We start from the raw sequence: 25,298 nt of genomic DNA, 5'->3' as shown, positions 1-25,298 counted from the left end.
TTTAACATAAGGAGTGGTTGTGGGCATGGGGCAAGAGTGGCTCCGGCTTAGGAACCAGGAGATAAGGATCCTCGTTCCTGCTCTGCTTGGATTGGTCTTGGGCAAGACATCAGCCCTCTCTGGGCCTCAGACTGCTTCTTGGTGTGACACATGGCAACAATCATCTTCTTTGCCTACCCTTGGGATCTCTATCATGAATCAGTAGCGGGGGTTGTGCAAACCCTTTGCAATCTAAAAGCACCAGAGGCCGTGCTGCAGAGCAGGTGATGTTACGTCATAAGCCTTGGGTGTTCCAGCAAGATTGGGTTGGGGCAGTGGCTATCCAGAGCATGAAGCTGCCAAGGGGTGTGTCTTGGGGTCAGGGGAAGGGTGTGGCACAGGGGCTTGGCAGGGATGCCGGTCTCTGCCCAGTGTCCTGTGCCTTGTCAGCTGTGCCCCCTGCATCAGAGAGGGTGACTCTGGGAGGCTTAGCGTGGTGTTGAGGGCCCCTCACAGCCAGGACACAGCTACCTTTCCAGACACCTGTCCCAATTCCGAGGCCTTTCCTTAGCATGTATGCAGCCATCTCGCCAGTCCTCTCGTTACCTTTAGCCCTTGTTGCCTCCATTGTCCAGAATGTTCCCTGCTCACGCGCACACACACACTACAATTTCCAATCTCTTCTTAATTTTTTTTTTTTTTTGACAGGCAGGGTTAGACAGTGATAGAGACAGAGAGAAAGGTCTTCCTTTTCCGTTGGTTCACCCCTCAAGTGGCCGCTACGGTCGGCGTGTTTCGGCTGGCGTGCAGCACCGATCCGAAGCCAGGAGCCAGGTGCTTCCTCCTGCTCTCCCACGTGGGTGCAGGGCCCAAGGACTTGGGCCATCCTCCACTGCCTTCCCGGGCCACAGCAGAGAGCTGGACTGGAAGAGGAGCAACTGGGACAGAATCCAGCACCCCAACTGGGACTAGAACCCGGGGTACTGGCACCGCAGGCAGAGGATTAGCTTAGTGAGCCACGGTGCCGGCCTCCAATCTCTTCTTTATAACCTTGGTTTCAACCAAACTAAGCCAGCTGCTGAGTACTTCTGTGCCCTCCAATGTAAGCTCTGGGTCAGGGTTTTTCTCTCATAAGGTCACCGTATATCCTGTGTGGCATTGCACCAGGTGTCAGGAAACATTTGTTGGGCAAACAAGTTGTTATTCCATAGCATTTTGTACGAGTTCCCCCTTGTCTTAGTCGTGAATCATTGTTAAGACCTTGTCTGGTTACTCGGCTGCCCACTGGGCTGGAAACTCCTTGTGGACAGAACTTGGGCCTGAGCTCTCTGGCTCCCAGACCTAGAGCCCTGAACAATGTGGGTACCACTAAGTACTTGAAGGAATGCATGAGGCTGGAGCATCTTTTGCATCACCATATGCTGGGTGTTCAGCCTGCAGCCTGGTGGGGATGGGCAGGAGGGAGAGAAATGTATGATTGGAAGACAAAAGCGTAGCTGTTCTCCTGAGCAGCATGGAATATGAGTCAGTGAGGTCACCCAGGAAGGATGGAAGTCGACAGACTGAGGAGCGTGGCCAGTCCACACACGCATACAGGTGCCGTCCCTGGGCCACTAGCGGCCTCCTCGGTGTCTCTGTGCAAATTAGGAGGAGGTGCCCCTCCTTCTGAGTTTTCCAGCTCATGGCCAAGCTTGCTGAATTCTAAGCCAGGCACAAACTCAGAACTGTGGCAGCTGCGGCCACTGGGGCAGGTGCAAGGTAAGGAAAGAGGAAGCCTACTTGGGAAACCAAACTTGGCTTACAGAGAAGCTGTTTCCAGCCTGGGTGCCACGTGAAGTTCTGCAGCCAGAATGAACCGCCATGTGGCCTCCTACCCGCTGTTAGCTAAGTGGCACTGCCTGTATGCATGCTGGTCCTGAGTACTTTGCACTCAGGGCTGGGGCAAGGTCCATTGCCGGCCCTCTCCTGTCTCATGATGACCATCTCTACCTGCTGTGGGCGTGTGGCTGAGCAGAGCAGACCAGAAGGGCAGAGAAGGCAGTGACGCCCTGGCAACCTTCCCTGGCCAGCACCAGCCTTCCCATCCACCTTCGTTCACAGATGCTGTGAACCCTCAGAGCCTCTTCCATGGGGCCTGGCGGGGTTGTGGCAGAACTGGCTGCAGTTCCCCACTCTGGGGTTACCAGAAGGGAGGCCACTGACATGGCTACTGTAACTGAAGGAGGGGAGGCTCCAACCTGCTCTCCTTGTAGGCTTGGGTGGCGAAGGACCCATGCCCAGGTCCCAGCAGAGAAAAGCAGGAAGCCTTCTACTCTGTTTTCACCTTGCAGCTGACTTAAGACGATACATTAAGACATCATCCGTCAAAAGTAGGAGTGAGAAAAACCAGTGTTGGAGGAGGGAATGTCACATGTATGAAACCACATCTAGAAAGTTCCATACGTGGGCTACAGGGAGGCCACAAATCCACCCCCAGGCTTGGCTGTGCTTTGACCTTCCCACCTGCCATGACAGTTTCCTGGGGACTTTTACAACAACACTGATGCCCCGGGCGTGCGTCCCAGAGAGCCTGCTCCTCTACCATTGATCTGGGGATTTTCACATGTAGAGAATCCACATGGCGCCCACAAGCAGCTGCTCCATCACCACATATGCGTGGGTCTGGGGGCCACCAGCAGAGTGGCTTGGGAGAATACACTGGCAGTGAAGTCTGAGACCATTCTCCGAGGGCCCCCTGGTGAGGGAAACCCAGGGACAGGGCAGTCGTGAACTGCCACAGACTCCCCAGCATGGGGACATCACTGTGGCCTATAGGCAGCAGGTGCCTCAGCAGCTCAGAGGCCCAGGGAACAGCATGTTGGGGTGGGGTGAGATGACAGGGCTGTGTGACACAGCCAGGCAGCCCAGCTTTCCAGGAGCTTGACCCAGGGGGCAGGTTTTCGAATGTCAGCAAGGACAGAAGAGTTACGTGGCTCAGGCCTATCGTTCTGCAAAACCTCCACGACTTTCGTCTCAGCTCCCCATGGCATCCCATGCAGAGCTCTGCATCACCTCGGACGGAGAGTCGGGGTAGAAGTTTGACAATACGTCGGGGCCCAGCTGGCAGGTGGACTTCGAAAGCGCTCCAGGTGATTGCAGTGTGCACTGAGAGCCGAGCATGCCAGCCCAGGTGGCATCACCCCTTCCTCTTAACCTCTCTCTGCTCCTGAGAGGTAAGAAGTTCGGGGCTACTCCCATTTCACAGTTGAGGAGACTGAGGCCCCGGCGTGTTTGTAGGGTTTGCCAGAGTTCCTTACAGGTCTGGGACCAGCAGCCGGAGGCCGGTCTCCCATTCCAGGGGCTTCCCCACCATGCCGCCTGTGAGGACTCCAGGATCTCAGAACCTGATGATGTTGTATGTGAGGTGCCCACATGCTGGGCCTGTGCACCAGAGGGGGCTAAGCCCTGTCCCCAAGAGCCTGTGGTCCAGGAAGGAAGGCGAGAGGCCAAAGGCCAAGCAGGTGGAGACCCCCAGACAAGGGAGGAAGGGGAGGGCTGGGGCATTCCCTGCTGAGGGCCCCTTTGCAGACAGCAACCAAGCAGCTCTGCTTTGGCCAGGCTGTGTCTGTGATGCACATGGGACAGAGGCGCTGGAGCAGTGTGGCCTGGGGCAGCAGTGCCGTCTGAGAATCAAGCCCTGAGCACGGCTGAAACAGCGGCAGGGAGGGATGCTGGGTGGCAGGGAAGCTCAGGGGGTTGGCGGCACAAACATCTCGCCCCAGGTGGGCAGTAACAGGGAGGGAGGCTCCAGTCTCCACTGACTAGGCTGCTCGGTGACTATGAGGTGGACAGGCAGGCTGGGGAGCAGCTGCAGGGCACCGGGCAGGGCCCTGCAAGCACAGGAGATGCCTGGGTGGGGCCAAGGGTGCAGCTAAGCTCTGGCACCTGGCCTTCGAGGGACCTGAGTGCCCAGATGCCAGGAAAGGCAGCAGCAGAGGACAAGGGGCCCCAGTGCAGCATTGATGTATCTACCTGCAGCTCCATCCTGGGGTGGATGCCACAGCGGTCAAAGGGGCGTGGACAGGGAAGCTGTGGGGGTGGTGGTGGGGGAAGGCACCGATTGGGCTCTGGGGACGCTGGCAGTGTCCTCCCAGCACACAGGGCAGGCAGGGGACACGCAGCCTAGATGGCAGTGCAGAGCCAGTCCTAGGGACAGAGGCAGGAAGGCTCCTTCAGGGACCTCCCCAGGGCTCTGGAGATACCACTGTGGGCCCAGCTTTCAGTGGTGTACAGATGAGACCTCTGCTCACCTCCTCTCTGCCCTGCTGGCTACATGGTCACCGTGGTCACCAGGGGCCATGGGGGACTGTGGGACCTTCCCGTCCTGTGCATGCACAATGCCAGAGGCTGGGGACCGAAAGCCCCGTGGGAGCCAGGGAAGGGGCAGGATACAGAATTAGGAGGCGGCCAGGTGGCAGGGAGGACAGACATGGGTTCCCACAGGCTCCCTCCCCACTCTAAAGTCCTGCTTGTCCAGGACAGGGGTGAACAAGAGTCCCAGGCCTCCATGTGTCAGTAGGAGGGGACAGAAAACCCCAGCCTGGGGCCAGCACGTAAGGAGCCAAAGCTCACTGCTGCTGCATCTCTCTACCTGTGCTCCCGCCACACTTAGTCTCTGGGACACCCAGGCACAACCGAGGGAAGCCAGCTTCCGTGACGGGCAGCCCCTGTGTCTTTCTTCAGACTCCTACCCCTGCCTGGGCCCCCGCTAGGTTCCAGGAGCACTCGAGGGACCAAACCCAGGGGTCACGGTTCTGATTTCAGTCTCCCAGTCTGCTCCTCGGTCCTGCTGGTCATGGTCGTAGCACAAGAAGCCAGTCAGAGTAACCCACAAGGGCACTGCACGTGGGCCAGTGGTGCCAGCAACCGTGGGCTGCAGCCTCCAGCTCTCGCAGTCAGGAGCCAGCCTGTTCTCAGGCAGCCCTGCTGGGCTCTGGGTGGCAGTGGGCTGCATGCATGGTGTGTGTGTATGTGGGGCTGGGGCGTGGGGATCCAGCAACCAATCCAGGTCCACTTGGAGCCTCCTCCCACTTCCTGTGGACGATCACAGCGACTGCAGCCTGGGATCCTGGAACCTCGGTGTCCAGTCTCTGTACCAGGGTTCTGTGCATGGAGGGCTACCCCTAATCCCACTATCTCTGAGTCCAAAGAGAAGCCTTTCTAAGCAGCAGAGAATCAGGCCACGGGAGGCAGCAGAGTGAAGCTGAAGTTGAGGCCATTGTGCAGGGGGGAGGCCCTGCTGTGCAGTGCATGCGGCAGTCCTGGGGCCACTGCGGCCCCTGCGCCCCTGCAGCGGGAGATGCAGAGGTGGCCTTGATGCACAGACTTCTAAGGGCTCGGGAGCCACAAGGACACACAAGGCCGGGCTGGCTCAGCCTCAACTGCCCTGAACCCAGCTAGGCAACCTGCCTCCTTCCAGGCGCAGGCCCAGCCCCTTCAGCAGCCCCAGGCTCCCAGCCTTGGCAGGCACATTCCTGCCCTCTTGGTGGGCATCAGAGATCCTGCAGATTCCTCTCCTAAGACTCCTGCCCTTACAAGAAAGGCTGCACTCCCCCACTCCCTCCTGGCTGCCTGATCCTGGTCAGAGAACCCGGAATCCAAACGCTAGGCCAGACATCTGTAAATTTACCCCAAGGAAATATGCAAGTGACTGTGCAGAGGTATACATGCAAACGTGTCCATTATTTGTAAAATAAACCTTCAAAATATGCTACAGGTCCACCATAGGGCAGTAAGTAAACTATACATAGTCTTGTATCCAGAACAGCCCATAAAAATGATATGGATTTCTATTTACTGGCATTAAAATATGCCTTGACATTTCATGGGACCAAACAGTACAGACAGTAGGATCCTGTGTGTCCATGTGTGTGCGTGTGTGTATGTGTATATATGTATGTGTGTGTAAAAGGTCTGGAAAGACACCAAAATGGTTAGCTCTGATTATCTAAATTATTTATATAATTTTAGATACGATCTTTTAAATCTTTTTGGCATAAATGAATACTATTTTCATGATATTCATAATACCTTTTCATAATAAAAAGTTAAATTAAAAGACTTAAATTTGTTAAATGACAAAAGGAGAATTCTAGTTCTTGAGGAGCTTCCAGGATGCCACCTGGCTGCTGGCCACCCTCAGATCTGGACCCCCTGGTGCCGGTAAACCAAGAGTCAGAACAATTCTCCCGATTGACTGCAGAAGAATGAAGCACGATGGCTCTGCTGAGCCTGGATACCAGTTACCTTCAGCCTCACCTATTAGATTTCATCTATCCAGAAAACTCTCCCCTATGGAAAGAGTGAGGGTCCTGGGTACATTCCCACCACTCCCCGAGAGACAGATGAGAGGAGGCAGCCAGCTGTGCCCGGGTGCACGGCACTCAGTTTCCAGGTGAACCAAGCAGACACCTACCTTGCGCCGCCCGTCTCTGGCAAGCTCAGGATTGGTCCCCAGGATGCAGAAACCTCGATGGCCACCAACAGTCAGCCAAGCGCGAGCATCGCCGGGAAGCCAGACAGCCTAGAAAGAGAGGCAGAAAGAGTGGGTGGGGTTGCGGCTGGGGAAAAGGTCGCATTTTTGCAACAAGATCCAGAGGACAGCAAGCATCTAGAGGACTTCCACTCCAAATGGACGTTGGTTGGGCTCTGCTTTGGGTCCCCCAGTGGCTGAGCTGTGCAGCGGGCGATCTCCCACGGGGCACACAGATCGTGGCGAGAGCCGGCAGCAGGAACCCCCCAACAGCAGAGGCCAGGTTCCCTCCCACATCCTGCCCCACAGAGCCCTGTTGCCCACTGCTGAGTCATTAGCAGTGACTAAGAGCGAGAACAAAGGCGCTCATTGTCTCCCACCCAAACACTCATGGGATTGGGGGAACTGGGAAATTTGTCTTTAATGCTGCAAAGGACACAAACTCCAGAATTAAAAAACAAATCATTACTTCTCTTAGTCAACAGGCAAGAGGACCTGGGGAAGGGAAAGGATGGGAGAGAATTAAAGAAACAAAGCAGATTTACTACATGGTGGGGAGACTATCTTGGGGACACAGCCCCCTCCCAGTCCCCTCTGTCCAATGCAACTCGCCAGAAAGCCATCTTTCCGATGGCATATGACATTGTCCCTTGCAAAATCTCCTGGCTGTCAGTACCTGGGAATCAATATACATATTTTTAACTGAATATATCATTATCAATTGATTTTTCTTTTTCCTCTTAGCACTCCGAGTCCTGGAGAGCAGAGGGAAGTGTGGTGTGATAGGAAGGATTTGGACAGGTAAATGTGTTCTTGTAAACTAACTCTATCTCTCGGGCAGCTCTCCGTGACAACTCCACGTGCCTTTCTCCCATCCTCTCGGCCCCAGCTTTTCCAACTGCCACTGACAGGGATGGCCGGGAGCCACATCAAACAGCCATTTGAAAGCTGAAGGTGGCAAAAATATTATTTGTCCCCAAGATGGAGCGTTCCCTTCATGATTAAGAAATAACCTCTGCGGGGGAAGCAGAGGAAGCCGAGGGCACCACTGAATTCTGACACAGAGTGGGAGTGGTGAGAATACTTCCTCTACTGAGCCCAAGGGGGCATCGATCACTTAGGCCACAAGGTATTGGCTGTGCTGGGATAACAACTGGATCAATGTGTTTCTGGGAAAAGGCCTTGGCTGGGGACGTGTGTGAAGACAGGGCTAGGCGACCTCTAGTCAAAGCAGTTTGGGTTCTCAAGAATCCCATTCATTCGTTCACTTCATTCATTCATTCACTCACTCACTTAATGAATATGTATTGAATGCCTGCTGCATGTCAGACAGTGTCAGAGGCACTGGGGATTCATGTGTGGAAAAAACAGTCCTGGCCCCACGGAGCTCACATCCTAGCTGGTAGACACCCCAGGGACAATAGGCCTGAGGATAACGTGATAGTCATAGGTGCTGCTTCCAAAGAAATAGAGCAGTGTGTGTGTGGGTGGGGGAAGGTGCCGGTGGGCTTGGTGCAGTTCAAACAGGGCAGCAGGGCTGGCCTCGAGAGCGAGGGGCTCTGCACACACTTGAAGGAGGTGTGGGCATGTGGGGATCTGGGGCAGTGGGGCCCAGGCCGAGGGAAGAGTCAGTGCAGCGGGATTTTGCGTCTCTGTGGCTGGACGAGGGCGGTTCTAGAAGGAGATGAGGCCAGAAGGAGGAGAGCCCCGAGACCTCAGTGACCAGGCTTCAGGGAGGACTTACAAGCTCTCGAGACAAAACTCTCAGAGGTCAATGCCAGGCTAAGCTGCTCCCTTTCTTCTCAACACAGATGGCTTAACCCTCTGCAGCTGGCTAACACCCACCTCTCAGGGGGCAGCCGGCTGTGCCTGCCGCATTCAGCTCAGGCCAGAGAGCAGCTTGGAGGGACAGTGGTGAGAAGGCAGCACAGGGCTATCTCCGAGTTGCTCTGATGACAAAGCCTTGTCCTTCCTACTCGGTGAGCCTCCAGAGGCCACTTCGAGGGGAGAAAACGGAAACAGCTTTGAGCAAAAAAGTGAACAGTGTTCACAGGGGAGGTCTTGGGGGATTTTTCCCTAATGTACTAATGCAAGGGCCCTCACTTGAGCTGCACCCCTCTAGGTCTGCTTCCCCACCCTATTCTGTGCCCTGGGAGGTTCCCCTGACATGTGTGGAGGGCACCACTCGAGCTCTGACTCGCGCTGGCTTCTGGGTAGATTCGGCCCAGGCAGGCATGAGCGGGAGGGCGGGGGTTGGCTGGGGGCAGGTGTTCCTCAGCTTCCCTTTCCTCCTGCCACGTCTCCATGGGCTGTGTCCCCCAAGTGAAGGTCACGGCTGACACTGGGCAAGAGGATGCCCCACATGGCTCTCTCTCTGGGATCCAGTAATAGCTCCCTCCCTCCTCACACCCCAGTATTAGCCCTGGGTACCATGCCATTTTGGTTTCTTTACACTGTGCCTTTGCCTTGTTGAGCAGGCCTTTTATTTAGTTCTCTCCCAATTGCACATATGAACATGTCTAGTTCCTTTCAAGACCCCAACAGACACAACCACAGAAGCTGAAGGCAGAGCTTTGGAATCAGAGCTGCATTCTAGTTCTAGCATTGCCACTTAGATTTGTGACCCTTGCTAAGTTTTTATTTTGTTTTGTTTCATTTTTTAAATTCCTACGAATCCCTGTTTCTCATTCTTCAAACCAGAGAAGCTGGTGCACAAAGCCTTCTCCTCACCAGAGCGGTCTGCACCATCTCCATGCTGCCGGCACGCGGAGTCCCAGGCCCAGGAGCACTTGTTTCACAACAGCCTTGCCCGTCCCGACCCTGAGCAGCTGCCTGCTGTTATCTGTTCCCCTTCAGTTTTAGTCCATGTCCCGGTGACTTGGTCTATTTCTCCCCATTTGTCCTTTCTGGATCTTTTTCCTCCCACCCAACGGCCGCTCCTTGCGGTCAGCTCTGGGGATGGCTGGGAATGGACGTGATCTTGTATTTGAATCTCTGCTCCACAGCACTCATTGCATGGTGATGGATAACAGAGCCATGACACATTCTCTCCTGTTCTGGGAGGCCATCCATGCAGCCCAAACACATTCAAGTCCAATGAGATGCATGGCGTTTCAAGTGGTTTTAAATGACTAGAAACCAATTTCTAGCAATCATTCTGTTCCCAAGTTAACGTCATAAAACCTGAAGTTTCCATTGTGAAAACCTTGCCTGGGAAAAGGAAATGCAGGAATGAACCCAAGAAGTCACGGGGTGATGGGTGTGGTTTCCCACCTCTAGGCGAGATGCTGCTGCCGCCTCCCACTTGATTCGTGACCTCTCTGCTCACAATATCCCTTTCCCGTCCATGAATTTCATCATCAAAGCACAGCTTACAGTCGTTAAGAAAAACAAAACCGAAAAGCCAAAAGATAGGGGACGCTCTGATTTATTTAAAAAAAATATAATAGGTAATAGGTCACGACCTTGACCTTATTGAGGCACTTAAGAGATCCTGATTGACTTTGACAAGGCATTAAGACCAATGAGAGAGTAAGACCCCTGAACAGGCTGTTGGGTGAAATGCTGGGAGATCTTCAGGACGAGACTCAAAGGAAAAGGTGAGATCCACTCTAAGTCTATAAGTGAAGACGGCACCTGACATGAGCCAAATTGATTGCTGAGAGGATTATAAACAAAGGCCTCTGGATTTTTTACTTCTCTATGGAAGATAGCAATTTTGTTTGGGGAGAAACTGCTGGAAGAGAGAAGGAACCAATTAGGGAATTTCCAGTTTGGTGCAAGATCAGACAACAGTCTGGGTCTTTTTTTTTTTTTTTTTTAAGATTTACTTATTTGAGAGGCAGAGTTACGTACACACACACGCACGCACACACACACAGAAAGAGAGAGAGAGAGAGTCTTCCATCTGCTGGTTCACTCCCCAAATGGCTGCAGCAGCCAGAACTGGACCACTCTGAAGCCAGGAGCCAGAAGGTTTTTTTTTTCTTCCAGATTTTCCATGTGGGTACAAGGGCTGAAAGACTTGGGCCATTCTTTTCTGCTTTCCCAGGTGCATTAGCAGGGACCAGGATTGGAAGTGGAGTGCTAGGACTTGAACTGGTGCACATGTGGGATTCTGGCATCGCAGGCAGAGGCTTAACCTACTACGCCACAGTGCCAGTCCCTGCCTGGGTCTTGACTGTGCTCTCCAGTTACAGTCCCAGCACCCTGTGGGTCAGCACCCATCGGTACACAGGGAAAGGAGTCTTTTTTTCAGAGAAAGGAAAAACTAAGGAACTGGGGGCTGCAAAGGGGAAGGGGGAAACCAGCTCCAAGCCCACCCTCCTGTCAGCCCAGGTGCAGGATTTCCTGGCTGGAATGTCTGCTCCAAGCACATCCTGCAAGGACAAGGCTCATTCCTGCTCCCTCTTCTTGTAAGAAGTCAAAAAACCAAGGCATCCATTCACAGTGTCAAGCATGGGCTCACCAAAGCCGGCAGGCATCTAGCCAACACAAAAATAAGTGCTCTCAGAAGGTTTATCCATCAGGTTCCCGACAGCTCCTGGGCCCATGGGTCCGGAAGGAAAGAAGGAAGAGGCAAAGATGGAGCTGGTCCAGGGGTCTACCCAGCACACGGCAGGTTTCTGCCTTACACCGGGGAACCAGGACTTGCTCTCAGGTTTCAGGAAGGCTCTGCCTGGCAAGTGTTGTCCTGGGCAGGCATGTGGACCAGTCAGAGGATGACAGTGGCTGCAGAGCCCACAATGCCAGACGGAGAGAGAATCACCCTTCACCAAGCTCCAAGGCTACACTGGCCAGCCCGTCCGTGTCCTCCTTTACCTATTCTAACAGACTCATGACCCGATTGCTTTCCTCATGTCCACTTTACAGATGGGGAGACAGAGGCCGGACAGAGTTGTCCGAAGTTACACAGCCGGTCCGCGAGGGAGGCACAGCCGGGCCTGCAGATTCTACACTTCCGTCCTGTGCTCTGGACTCTCAGCCATCCCTTGCTTCTGGGGCCCCCATGAGCAATGCAGGTAGAGCGCTCTTGTGTCTGCTCTGCCATCACCACCCTCGGACTGAATAAAGGCACAGGTGTCAGCCACAGCTCTCATTCCAATCAGCCCCAGCCCCTGGGGAGCCCAGCTGTCCTGCCCCCACCTTCTCAGCAGCCTCCAGATGTCCCGGAGGGGTCAGGATACCAAGTCACCCCCTTGCACAGGAGCCCCCAACCCTCTGTTCACAGGAAGGCAACTCACCTGCTTGCTCCACTACTATGAGCTCAGCATTTTTCAACCTCTCTTTCATTATTCCCCCCATACACTCCCCCCCACAAAAGAAAAACCAAATTCAATCACACTTAAATCCCCTCTAACAAGAGAAATTAAATTCTAAGGAGTAAGACTTTGTCGGAGAGCTTTGGAGGGCACCAACCACTCGAACAGGAGCTTCACGCCCTCCCTCCCTCCCAACCCTGGCAACCTATTTCCACTCCCTAGGGGTGACCCCCACCCCATGGAAACTGCTGTACGAATTGACTTTTCTCCCAATCTGCTACTTCTAGACCCTTCTCTCAGGCACTGCCACTTGTACCCATCGATAAAACCCAATTCCTCCTCCTCCTACGCTCCCCTGACCACACACACACATACACACACAGAGCAATGTTCAGAGACCGGGGCAGATGGATCCATTCTAATTTCTGCTACCGATGCCTCGGGCTAGGCCTCTGCATCTCTCACCTTGCTGGGGACTGAACGGTGCACTCCCAATCCCACTTCCTGTGTCAAAGCTCTCAGTCCCACTGTGGCTGCATTTGGAGACTTTACAGGCACATTGAGGTCAAGTGGGGCTACAGGGATCCAACGTGGTGACAGAACGGGCCTCCTTGTCAAGGAGCACGAGCACCGGAGAGCCGGAGGGAGGACCTGGAGGGAAGGCATCATTGCGGCAGGGACAGCCCGCACCACCATCCGACCACGCTGCGCTTGCCCAGTGGAATGGGAGAGAATCGCTTTCCATTGTTGCAGCCACCGGGCTATGGGGCTTCGTGACAGCAGCCCAAGCTGCCACACTTGTCCTGTGTCACAGCAACAGTTTCCCAAGGAAGCGCTCACACCCTGGGGCAGCCTGGCTGCCACGGGAGGGGTGATGCCAAGTCCCGGAGCAGGGCACAGCACTCCCCAGAGCAGAAGCACCCATGGCCCCTGGAGCATCCAGGTGAGTCAGGCTCCTCCAGTGGCCATCCCCAGACACTCCCAGCCCCTCTCTGCTTCTGGAACCACCTCCACCTGGCTGCCTCCTGGCCTCATGGACGATTTTCTGCCTTCTCTGGTACAGAGAGACTGCAGACAGACCTGGAGAGACTGTCAGGCTAGGGCACGGTGTCATCCCCAGAGCCTTCCGGTGGGGGCAGCCTAGCAGCACAGGGCCCCTCCCCTTCCCCTGCTGGTCTGGCTGAGGAGCATGGGAGACCAGAAGAATGGGGAGCACGGAGCCCGACTGTGTCCTCAGCTGCACCATGATGGGACTCTGCCAGAAACCCAGACTGAGACAGTTCAGAAAGACCCCTGGCAAGTCAGCCCTTGCCCCGCCCCCTCCACAGCAGACCCTGCAGTATGAAATGAAGGATTCTCCACACGACACCACCACACGGCCCCTCTCTCCACTGGCAGCGCCTGCAGGTTTGTGTGTCACTGGGTCCATGCTGGGGACCACCCTCACATTTTCTGAAGGCTGCAAGAGGCAGGAGGTGCAAGGTGCTCCAGCCTGTAGTAGGTGCTCAGCAAAGCTCAGCTCGGAGGAGGAGAATGCCTGCAAGACTCCACTCATTTTCCACATTTTTCTCTGAACATCTGGAAGATGCTCACATCATAGCTTTGTGATCAGAATACAAACCAGTTTAAAAAAAAAATCAGACACTGCTTCCAGATTTCAGTCTTAGAAACGGGCCTGCGTCCTCCCTTTAAATTGCAATAATTCCCTCCCAGATGTTGTCTCTCCTTCAGACTCATAAATTGAAGCCGTTCATGAAGACGCTGCTGTTTGCCGGGAGCTGTGGGCTGTCTGGAGCGCCTCTCCGTCTCCTCTCTCTCGTTAGACGGCCACGTGGGCTGGGAGAGGCGGGCCGGGCCACGACGTCGCTGATTCACGGGAAGGCCAGCTGACGGTTCTACCGAGCTGGAGTGGGCAGGGGCTCCCCTGTCTACCCGCTGCTCTGACATCGCCCTGGACTCCAGGTGGGGTGAGTGGGGCATCAGAGGGTTCATGGTGCCTAATCCATCATCGGGGGCTCCTGGATTCAGCTGGACATTTAAAGAGGACTCGACTGGGAGCTCGGGGAGTGAGAGACAACAGCAGGCCAGGTGGTGAGAGCGGTGGACAGAAAGAAACAGGCAGCTGGGCTCCCAGCCTGTCTCTCTGGGGCGACACCACCTCAGCGTCAACTGCAGAGGGATCCACACCTGGGCAAGAGTCCGGCTACATGTGGACCCCCAGGGAGTGCCTAGAGAGAGAGCACCACCTGTCGGGGGTTGGAGAGGCTGTCGGGGCAGGAGGGGCGGCTCCAGGCTGCAGCTGCTACTGCTCAGGGTCTCTCGTTAGCCCCCACCCTAGGGCCTCAGCCTCCTGACAGCTTTAAAGAGAAGCAATAAGAAACGTGGCTGCCCCAGGTGGGCTGTCAAGCTCAGGGTGGGGTTGGAGTCTGTTCTCCACTGGGAAGCAGAGGTTTGTGGCTCTACTCCACCAAGTCTGAATCACCCTGACCAGAACCCCGCCTCTGACACTCCCTGCAGGGCTGGGCTCCGGGTAGGGGGTGGGAGCGTGGAAGCTGGGGTCCGGATGGCGGCTCGGCCATTTAATGAGAGTGGCTGAGCTCACCTGCATTCCCACTGCTGGCCTCCAGGTCCTTGTCTGTGTGACGGGGATGACATCACTGTTCATCCATAGAGGATCTGGGAGCTCACGCTGTCAGTGGAAGGAAGACACTTAGGCCGCAGTCTCCGCCTCCACCAGTTCCCCTGCCCCCACCCCCACCCGGATCCAGGCCAAGGGTAGGCGCTTCGAGGGCTCCTGTCCCCTGTGTCACCTCACCTTGGAACCCAAGCCCACAGCACCAGCAGCCAGGAACCCCACCCCGCCTGAGCCCCAATTACTTCCTCACCAAATAAAAACCCATTTTTTCTGAACAGATCCAAAGTCGGTTCTCCACTCAGAGGAAAACAATTGTGAAAGAAAGTCTTTGGAGATTATAGAACTTTTTACCCAGTGATGAGGAGTTAGCTGCTTCAAAATAAACCACAGACAGGCATGCTTCTCCTGCACCGTCATTACTGGGAATTTCTGTAAGTACCTGGCTTTTCTCGGCCGCCGTAGAAACAGCTAAGGGGCTGAAAATAGCACGAGAGGCTAACTGCTTTCCTGATCTCTCCCGACGGGTGCGGGGAAGCGGCTCCCGCACACACCAACGGCTCACTGACCTCACCGACCTGCTGCAAACAGAAGCAGAACCGAGGAGTCAGGCCAGAGCCCAGCGCAGTCCGCACCACGGTGCCACATCACAGGGCCTCGGTCTGGCATGGCTGGATGTCCCGATGCAGGCGGCGAAGCCAGGGGCAAAGGAGGCTGAGTGATGAGCTCAGAGTGAGGACGAGAACTCCGGGCCACTGGCCTTTCTCTCAGCCAGACAGCTTCCAGGAAAGTCCCCGAGAAAAGACGGGAAAACTCATCCCGGCCCCAGCTTCCTCCCTGCAGAAAGTCCCTGTCTCCTCCTCTCTCCTGTGAGCATTAACCCAAAGATTCCGTGCTACATCATTTTCCAGGCTCCATGTTTCTAAATCCAAAGACATCTATAAATAATACATACTCACTTATATGTACATTTACAAGGTAAAAAAATAACAAGGATACCTGTAGATGTTACGAATACTAATGGCCCACTTAGAGTGCAGCAGGAGCCAATGGCACGGGAACTGCCTGGACCCCGCCTGCAGAACCCCCTGCACTTCCTTCCGAAGCCACTCCACTCCCTGCCTCTCCCCCACGGTCACTTCCAGCCATCTGCTTCTTCTTTGATATGTGGGACTGTGTGGTTTTTTTCCTCTTCAGTTTTATAAGAAACATTTAGCAATGAAGTAGCAAATAAAAATACTACATATCATCTAGAATTCATATAAAATTGTACTTGGCTCTCACGCAACCAAAGGTTGATAAAAGGAAACACATAGATGCTTCTTAAAGGCCTATTTATATTTTATTACACATTGCACTCCATTGAGAAAATCGAGGAGTTGACGTGGTTCTCTCTGTCATAAGCCGGCACGGCGAGGATCACCGAGTCCAGAGAACGTTTCTCCCTTGGAACGCAACACACTTGCCTTGCAATTCCCCGGGTGCTGGCAGTGCATCAGCCCTTGGGAGGGGTGGGGGCTTCTCCAATACCCTTCCCCCTGAGACTGTACTCTTGGCATTTCCCACAGCCCATCCCCTACCCAGCCTCTGGTCCCCATTCCACGTTGGGTACCATCCCCTCTAAGACAAATGTTCAAGTCAGCTGGGAGCCAGCAGGGCTGCCCTCTGCCCTGCCACACACCCTCCAGCACAGGTGGCTGATGGCCAGAGCTACAAGGAGCTCTGCTGGCGAGACAGCAGGGGGTCAGAGGGCGGAGGGATGGTCTGGTGGCAGGGCGTTTGCCGGGTCCTGGCAAATGACAGCACCTGCAGGACCAACAGGGAGCTGCTCAGAAGGGTAACTGCCTCGGTGTGGGTTCCCCCAAGGCAGATGCTGCAACAAGGGTTGGACGCACGCAGTTCTTTGGGAGCATGAGAACTGACAGGGGGGACGGTCATCCAGGGCACGGCGATGGGCAGGAAGCTACCGCAGGCACCCGGGACCCTCCGAGGGGCCGTGCAGCATTGTCCCACTGTGAGACGTGGACAGTGCATTTATTCAGCACCTCCTACCCAGCCCTGTGCGAAGGTGCTGCCGGGGGTGTTGACTGCCCCACACGTCTAACCTGCCCTGTGGACAGGCAGGGAGGACTTCATCCCCTTGGCCCTGACAGCTGCTTTACCACTGGAAACCGGGTTTCCATCAGCGCCTGCATGTCCCTGGGGACTGTGGGGACTGTGGTGTCAGCACCTGCTCGGGAGCCGCTTTGTTCTCTGGGATCCAGCCCTTGAGAGCGAGAAGGGGAAGCACGCGCGGCTGGCGGCCATGGGAGACCTCGCGTTTGCTCATCCCCAGCAGATGCTGGGTTGGATGTGTCTGCCACAGGATCATCTGCTACCTGCCGGCCGTGCGACAGCCGTGTATGAAAAATAACTTTGAGGCACAAATTAAGCGTTCTGTCTGCAAGCAGCCTGTTTAGATGACGAAGAACTGCAGTTGACAAATCTATTAAAATTACACATAAATTATCTAAGAGCACATAGATACCTGCTCAGAAGGAGGGCATTGATTATGGGCATTTTAAATGCTGCCCGGATTAAATCATCTTGTCTCACTTGAATGGAGTGATGATAATTAAGAGACGAGGTGGGAAAAAAGAAATTAAACCTGTCACCTCTCTGACCAATAGAAGCCTTCAGACTTTTGGTTTTTCAGGATGACGAAGCCATAAAGCACAGACACTTCTGGATGAAGCCAGGAGTCCCTCGCCACGTGGGCTGGAGGGTGTGAGAGGCCTCAGCTTCTCTTATTAGCATGAGGATTGGAGGCAAGCGATTTCTGTGGATGGCGATTCCAGAAAGCTTGGGCAGGAGAGTGGGGGCGCGAGACCGGTCAGCAGGGAAAGACACCAGGGATTGCTCTATATGGACAGGTGGCCCCTGGGAGGCACGGAGCAGCAGACGCGTCTCTGGGTTGTCCCAGCTGGGCGTCGTGGAGGTGGGAGTAATTTCCTCCAACTCCCGTTCCATTGCTGGTGGCAGGAAATGAACCCTGAGCAGCTAGCAAAGACAGGGAGGACTCTGGTATGGGAGTCTACAGCAAGTGTGAGCACTCTTGCTGGAGACTCCGAACCTCTGATTACTTGGATGGGATTCAATTTGCCACTCTGAAAAGTCTAACATAAACAGACGACCTCCCCCAGCCCCACACAATCACTGAATAATATTATAATCCTTTCGCATGAAAACTGCGTTATTTCCCTGATGGAAGCACAGCCTCTGAGCCTCTCAGGGGTTCACCTGCTACACTGCTTTTCAAAGTATGCAGGAACAGGTTCCAATTATCTGGAAAAAAAAAAAATTTTTTTAAAAGAGTAACGGCGCAATACGTAGTGTGATCCTCATGGGGAGAATACACATTTTCCAGGACAGGCACCTTGATTAGGGACTGTGATTGTTAAACACATTTCAGGTAATATAGTGATAATGGACATTAATAGCAGCAATAGTGCCGGAGTACGGAAGTACAATCGCGTCTGATTATATTACTCGCCTTTTGTGGAGCACCGTGTGTATTTTCCAACGACTCCCTGCTCATTAATGGACACAAAAGCCCAGCGGTGAGTGGGCAGAAAGGTGCTCAGAAGGGGATTTCAGTTCAGCGTGTTGGGGAAGACGGACAGATGCTGGCCAGAGTTGTCAGCATCCTCCGCAGCCCTCGGCCTGCGCTGCCAGACACTGGCTGCTACACAGCCCAGCAGAGGCTGTCCCCAGGTGCGATACACCCGAACAAGCTGTGAGGTTTAAAAAGAGAATGTCACACATCAAAGTTTTTTCCCCACGCCCAAAATGGATGGTCATTTCCATGAAATCCTCTATAATTCCCCCCCGAAAGAGTATTGCTTCATTTTCAATATATCCCATACACCCATTGATAGATTCTCCAGCAGCGGAAGAGACACAGTGATTCATTTAGCTAACACACACATAGTAATTATTTGGGGGATTATGGCTGGACAATTTTAGCGTTCTGAGGTTGTTGCTGTAAGCAGACTTTTAAAGATCATTTTGAAAAGCACTGCAGCAAATGGCTGATTGCTGTAAGAGACTGTGATTAGTCATTTGTAACACAAACGAGAAGAAAAATTTAAAAAGCAAAAAAAAAAAAGCCAAAGCAAAAAAGACCACGTTGATGTATGGGAATTCGGACCTGTGGCTTGGGATAAAATTTTCAGGAAAGGCTGATCCTTGGGTTCAAAAAGTGATATCTCGTGAAAGCTTGGATGGCAGTGAGGGCCAGGAGGCTCCGGGTGGCTGTCAGAGGACCCTGAAAAGCTCTGCGGGGCAGAGGGGCGGCGGGGAGACACACAACACCCTGCTGGGAGGCTGCGCACCACAGGCGGGAGAGAGCCACAGGCACCAGGAGGGCACTGTAGGAAAATAGAATTCAAAGGTGAACGTGTTTTCCTGCAAAATATCTTTGAGCTCCAAGCATACGAGGGGTGTTCGACAAGTTCATGGAAAATGTGTGTTACAGAAAACCTGCCTGGATTTCAAGTTAGCTTTGCACTCAAACTTATCTCTAAAAAATATTTTTTCAATTAAAAAAATTTGGGGGAGGCAGATTTAGAGAGAGAGAGAGAGAGAGAGAGGTCAATTTTCCATTTCCCATCTGCTGGTTCACTCCCCAAATGCTTGCAACAGCCAGGGCTAGGCCAAGGCTGAAGCCAGGAGCCGGGAACTCTACCAGGGCCTCCCTTGTGAGTGGCAGGGCCTCATGGACTTGAGCTCCCATTGCTGCCCCCCAGGTGCACGTCAGCAGGAAGCTGGAATCGGGCCCTGGAGCTGGAACTGGAACCCAGACACTCTGATGGAATGTGGGTATGTAAAGTGGCATCTTGGCTGCTGTGCCAAATGCCTGCCCTGTTTATAATGCCCTTTTCTTCTTGTGTGTGGAAAAGATTTCCAAGTTAACTTTTTCTATACTTTGTGACTTCATACATGTATAACAAATTTGTTAAATATTATGAGCAAACAGTTTTTGGTTGCATCTTCATTCCACAAAAGTTTACATATTCAGGTTGGCTTAACATTGGGGGGGGGCATTTTCTTTGGGAAAGTGAGGGGACTGCCTAATATTTAGGCTTAAAAACATGATCTTAGCACTAGAGATGGGCATTCATCCCCAAATCAGAGCCATGAGGGGCACTACAGAGCCTTTGGTCCAACCGTCCATTTTACAGATGGGAAAACTGAACCCAGAGAAAGCCCTGTGCCACCAGACACTACAGAAGAGAGACACAGAAGGCAGCCTAGAAATTAGAGCTGACTCCTGCCACGGGCTCCCCAGCGACACACGCCAAGGCCTGGGGCCTTTCTTCCATTGGGTGGGGATAATTTGAGGCTGGAAATTTATCACAGGTGACAAATCAAATCAAAGGACCCCGGGCTGTGCTGGCCTTGGCTGCCTTTTCTCCAGGAGGAAGCTCCTCAACACAGATGAGGAGCAGCCCCTGTACCCTGCCAGAACCCTGCCACTGCTTAGAAAACCTTAGGACTCACTGACATAAAAGCCAACGTGAATATGAAAAGATGCCTTGGCTCCTCCTTCCAAATGGGAGCACTGCGGCAATGGACCGGGTGGGAGTCCTCCTTCTGCCCCACCTGTCAATCACCAGGGGAGGGGCCCCCTCCCTTGCCTCCGGCCAGCTGGATCTCAGGCAAGATTCTGGGCCCTCCGTTCCACCTGCTAGCCTCTGTCTCTGGCTCCTCAGGGCCAAAGACTGGTGGGTCCTGGAGGAGGTGGGCTGGGGCAGGCACATCCAACCTGGCTTCCTAACAGGGGAGGGAGCTGCTCTACTAAACCCTGGGAGGCCACCCTGTGACCTCGGGTGCTGAGACTGTTGAACATTGTCCTCATCCTGCAAAGTCGCCTTCTCCCTCCAGGAAAGATGGAGAAGAAGGGGTGCAGGTGGTGGTGCAGGGCTGAGGTGTCCTTACGGAGGAGAGAGTGTCCCATGAGGTGGGCGATCCCGGGAGGTCGCCAAGTGCACCGGGATGCCTCAATGCGTTGGCTTCTCTCAAGCGCGCCTCTGCCAGCGCACGCATTTCCCCGTTGATGGGGGCATTCCGGCTGCAGAGAGCCTAAAAGCATTGAGAGCTACATGAGCACTCCCAACCACAAAGAACAAAAGCACAAGGCCACACTGTTTAAGGCTGGAAGTACAGAATTTTTGGAGCAGCCGCAGGAAATGCCAGAACACTATAAATTATGAATCGAGACCCTGTGGATACTTGAATCTGGTCCCGGAGCTGAGGCAGAAGCACAGGCTATCTCACCCTTGCCTATGAGCCCAGCCTGGAGGCAGGTCCTAGCTCCCCCAGTGACCAGCTGTAAGAGCCCATGCAAGTTTCTCGATCCTTCTGCCTCAGTCTCTTTAGCTGTAAAACGGGAAGAACAGGCTCACTTTTGCCCTAGGGTTGCTGGGAGATTGAATGAGATGACACAGTAAAGTACTCAAAGGAGTGCCCAAGGTCTCAAGAAATGTTAATGATTCCTGCTTGATCTTGTCTGCTGCTAACATGATCTTCCTAAGACACAAACCTGGATTCCTCTCATTTGGAATCCTGATGGCTTCCTGACGAACAGACAAAAGCCAAGTGACAAAAGCTACCTGGTATGATCTTTTTGGCCGCAACCCTAGTCTCCCAACTCCTGCCTTTACCACTCTGAACTGCTGGATGCCCCTCACTTGCACCCTGTTCCCCTCGTACCTCCATGCCTTTCCACAACTGTGGCCTGCACCTGCCCTGTCTGCCCCTCATCTTCTGCCTGGCCAGCTCCACTGTGTGCATCCAAATGCCCACACTCTGAGCGCCTGTAGTCACCATATGCACACATTCATCAAGTCACTTGTCACCTGTTCATGTTTTGGCCCAGATAATTCTTTGCTGTGGGGACTGCAGGATGGTGAGCAGCATTTCTGGCTTCCCCCAACCAGATGCCCGTCACACTCCTTCCCCTCTAAGTCAAGACAACCACACGTATCTCCAAACATTGCCCAGCGTCCCCCAGGGTGAGAAGGGGACAGCAGTGCCTCTTACTGAGAACTTCTGTGCTAGCTTCAACTGTAAGCTCTCTGAGCACCCAGGTCAGAACTTACTCATGGTTACATCACTGGGACCCAGTCCAGCACTTGGCAAACAGTAAGTGCCGAGTAAATGCTTGCCGATAAGGAAAGGAGAGAAGGAAATAACATGAATTCAGGGCTCATAATAAAAATTCCATTTCAAGATGAGACAGGCACATTGAATCAAACAATGAATAAATGAATGAGATGCAGAGAGTAAATATACAGTAGAATAAATTAGTACCTCTCATTTCAATTAGGATTAAAGAAAAATAATAAATAAAAAATAATAATAAATTAAATAAGTACCTCTCATTTCAATTTAGGATTAAAGAAAAATTTCAACCCCATATCTCCTTCCAGCTCCCTGTCCACTGGTCCTGCTGAGCTCTTCCCTATCAAAGTGAAAAGTCTGGAAAAGTCTGGCTAAGGCCACCAGTGATGACCGTGTTGCCAGCTCCAATGCACAGTGTCCACTATACATCTTGTTTGCAAGTCTGGAGGCCTTCAACACAGAGGACTACTCCTTGAAAGCAGGGCTGATAACTAGGAACTTCAACAACTGGTGTGGCCTGGATCCTAAGCAACTGTGTCGGGGGCCCTGGCCAGGCAGAATGGTCCCTGAGGGCTCCTCGCCAGGCCCTCTGTGCCTGTGCACACAGGCTGAGCACAAGTCATGCTCCAAATGCTTCCTTCTCTGGGCTTCTGTGACCAGACAATAGCCGAGGTCCCTCCTCCTCCACTGGCCACTGACTGCTTCTCCCTCCATGTTGCGGGACCCCCTCTCTCCCTGGCCCCTGAAGAGCAGCGTTCCTTCAGGACGTCTTCCTGGGCACTCCACATGCTGATGACCCCCCCCACACACACACACACCCAGCATGTTGTCTCCAGCCCTGCCTTTCCTCTGAGCCCCAGATCTGTACGGCTCACCTATTCACCTGCCGCATCTAATCTGACTCCTCAAAGGCAACTCGAGCCTGTCACATCCCTTCTCTGACCTGAACAAGTCAAAGCAGCACGGACATCCCCCTGCTCCCTGTCTTAGCACCTGGCCCACCTGAGTGTGCAACCCCGTTCCCAGGAGCCCCCATCCGTACCCAGCCCCACTGCCTGATAGAGCACGTCTCTCGTCTCCATCGACTTCTCTCCAGCTCCCCGTCACTTCCTTCTCTTGCAATCGTTCTTCTACTTGGTCTCCCTGAATCCTTACTTGCTCTTTCCCAATCTGTTCTGATGTTGCAGCCAGAGTTTTTTTTTTTTTTTTCTTCTTCTTCAAAATGCAAATCTCTTCTTGTTTCTCCTCCGCTTTAAACCTTCCCCATTGGTCTCAGATAAAGATTAGTGGCCCTAAATGGGCCAAGGGCTAACCGCCTCCCTCTCCTGCCTCCTCTTACCCTTTCTATATTCTTCCTTATAGTATGCCCACTAGTCTTCTTTCAGTTCCCAGGATGTTCCATTCTCATGCCACAGGGCCTTGCCACATGCCGTTTCTTCTCTCTCTCTACCTGGTTAATGCTGATTCAGATCCCAACCAGCATCAATTCTTACAGAAACCTTCCTTGACCTTAGATGATATCACATCTCCCTGGCTGTAGAGCTATGAGAATAAGTGTTCATAATTATAACTTTTACCCAGGGGCCAGCTCACCATGGCCTATGGGCCAAGTGCAGTCTGATTCCTGTTTCTGTCAATGAAGTATTTCCAGGACAAAGCCATGCCCATGGGCCAATGCGTTGCTTGCAAGAGTTGAGTAGTCCCTACAGAGATGATATGGCCCTCGAATCCTTGAATGCTGACCTTAGAGCAAAAGGAGACTCTGCTCTAGTCTGGAGCGCGGTGCTTGGCAGGAAGCAGGTATCACTTCCTTCTCTTGCAATCTGCCACACAGGTGAGTGACCAGGCACGCTGAGGCCACGACTTCCAGCGGATGTGCAGGGGCAGCAGCGTGAGCAACTCCAATGGGCCTTCTCCAGGATAGTGCTGGCCACTGCAGAGCTGCTCCAGCCCAGGGGACACTGTCGGCAGGTTCACCCTCACCCTCTCTCTCAGGAGCGGGGCTCCTGGACTTTCTTTGGCATCCCAGAGCAAAAGTCACTGCACCTCTGTGGAGTGCAAGGAGGGGGCCTTTCACCTGACTGCAAGGCCCTGGGTGCTGGTGTTGCACATGGCCTGGAAAATTCTCATTGGCCAACTCACGCCAGCAGGATGCTGCCACCATCCTTGTCACAGCCTGAAAGGAAGCACTGGGAATCCTGGAGTGGCCCCCACCTCAGGGAACATGGGGATGGGGGTGGGGGTGACCCCAGGGGGTCCGAAGAAGCTGCACCATACGATGGGCATCCTGGGTGGGGACGGAGCCAAACCACACCAAACTGGCTCAGCGGTCGAATCAAAGCAGAGTAAGATGAAGAAAAGAACAAATGCCCAGGGATCTCTCTTCCAGGTCCCTGCAGCTCAGTGCCACCACTTCCCACAGGAAAAGCCTGCCTGGACTCTCCACTCTAGCCGCCTAAGACCTGGCCACTGCTCACTCGGGGCCAGTGTGAGGTCTGTCGGGCCCATCATCCACAGCCTGCTGTGCCTTGCTCTCGGGCAGGTGCACAGGCAAATGCCTGGGGAAGGCCCTGGGAATGCACCGACAGACACTGCCCTGCTCCCCTCCGCCCAGGCCTGCTTCTGCAGTGGCCTGCATGACTTGGAGTGACCCTGCTGCCACCCTTCCCAGCAAGGCCCCATCAACACACTTCAAAACAGCCTGGCACACAAGGAACGCAGTACCCAGTGCCCAGCTCATGGGAGACTGGCCTGCAGCTGAATTTTTGAAGTCAAGAAACAGCTCTCCCCATCTCCCCCACTTTTTTTTTTTTTTTTTTTTTTGGCGGGGAAGACTCCAGAACTCTAATACTCATAAATAAGTTGTCAGAAATTCCCACAGCAGCGATCAAGCTGCCTTCGGGCTGCAGCATTCGGTGTGGCAGGCACAGAATCGCAAGGCGAGCGTCTATAGCGAGAACAAATCGCCAGGAAGCCGCCCGAGCTGGCGCGGCCGAGGTTTCCGCTCCTCGCTCGGGGTGCCAGACGCACGCATCACGTGCGTTACTAGAGGAAGACGTTCAGATGTAAGTCGCGGATGTTTAAGATCTACCGCAAGGAGAAAGAACGCCCGCAAGCAAGGCCCCAACCACCGCTCCGCGGCTTCCAGAACAAATCCTGCAGCCACACCTGCCTGGGGGGCCCAGCACAGCTCCGGGAGCTCTCAGTGGGTACGGGTTCTGCGCACGTGGCGCCGTCTCAGCCGTGTTCTGCCACTGCCCGCTCGGTGCTTGAGGGCCTGGGGTCTTCCCTACCCCTGCCTGTCCAGCTACTATAATGGGAGGCAAGCTGGCTGTGTTGTCACGCGGGAATCTATGTAGAAGGGATTTCCTGTGAAACAGGCCCGGTTGGCTGGGGTGGTCTCCTGGGGCTGCCCGCCTTGGACAGTGGGAATCTGTTTTCTCACAGGTCTGGAAGGCCCAAGTCCAAGATCAGTGGGCCAGCAGGACTGGGTCCTTCTGAGGTCTCTCACCTCGGCTGGCTGGCAGCCGCCCTCCCACAGGGTCCTCACCTGGTCTGTCTTCCGTGGTCTCTTCTAAGGGCCCTGGTCAGATTGGATTAGAACCCTCCTACAGGCCCTTGTTTAACCTGCACCACCTCTTAGAAGGCCCTGTCTCCAAACACAGCCCCACGCAGAGGGCCTGGGGGTCAGGACTTCAGCAGAGATTTGCGGGAGACACAATTCGGACCACGCAGGGGCCAGAGGGCGAGC

At 53.9% G+C, this 25,298-nt stretch overlaps 1 protein-coding gene across 2 annotated transcripts in view; it reads right to left on the bottom strand.

Moving 5' to 3' along the window:
* KLHL29 (kelch like family member 29) overlaps nt 1-25,298 on the bottom strand; it is a 280,541-nt gene that overhangs the window by 193,882 nt on the left and 61,361 nt on the right. Inside the window, exons 1-2 of one of the 2 annotated variants that reach the window (XM_062209025.1) lie at nt 14,354-14,413; nt 6,434-6,541 (exon numbers count right to left, since the gene is read on the bottom strand). In XM_062209025.1, the coding sequence (XP_062065009.1) occupies nt 6,434-6,541; nt 14,354-14,359 (114 nt within the window). In that variant the 5' untranslated portion in view covers nt 14,360-14,413. Of the gene's footprint in view, nt 1-6,433; nt 6,542-14,353; nt 14,414-25,298 lie in introns of those variants that run through there. The other variant, XM_062209026.1, reaches the window with a different exon arrangement.

This window comes from Lepus europaeus, chromosome 13 (genome assembly GCF_033115175.1).
Source record: "Lepus europaeus isolate LE1 chromosome 13, mLepTim1.pri, whole genome shotgun sequence".
Taxonomy (NCBI): Eukaryota; Metazoa; Chordata; class Mammalia; order Lagomorpha; family Leporidae; genus Lepus; species Lepus europaeus.
The sequence above is the reverse complement of the archived record's forward strand: the minus strand, read 5'-3'. Positions and strand labels throughout refer to the sequence as shown.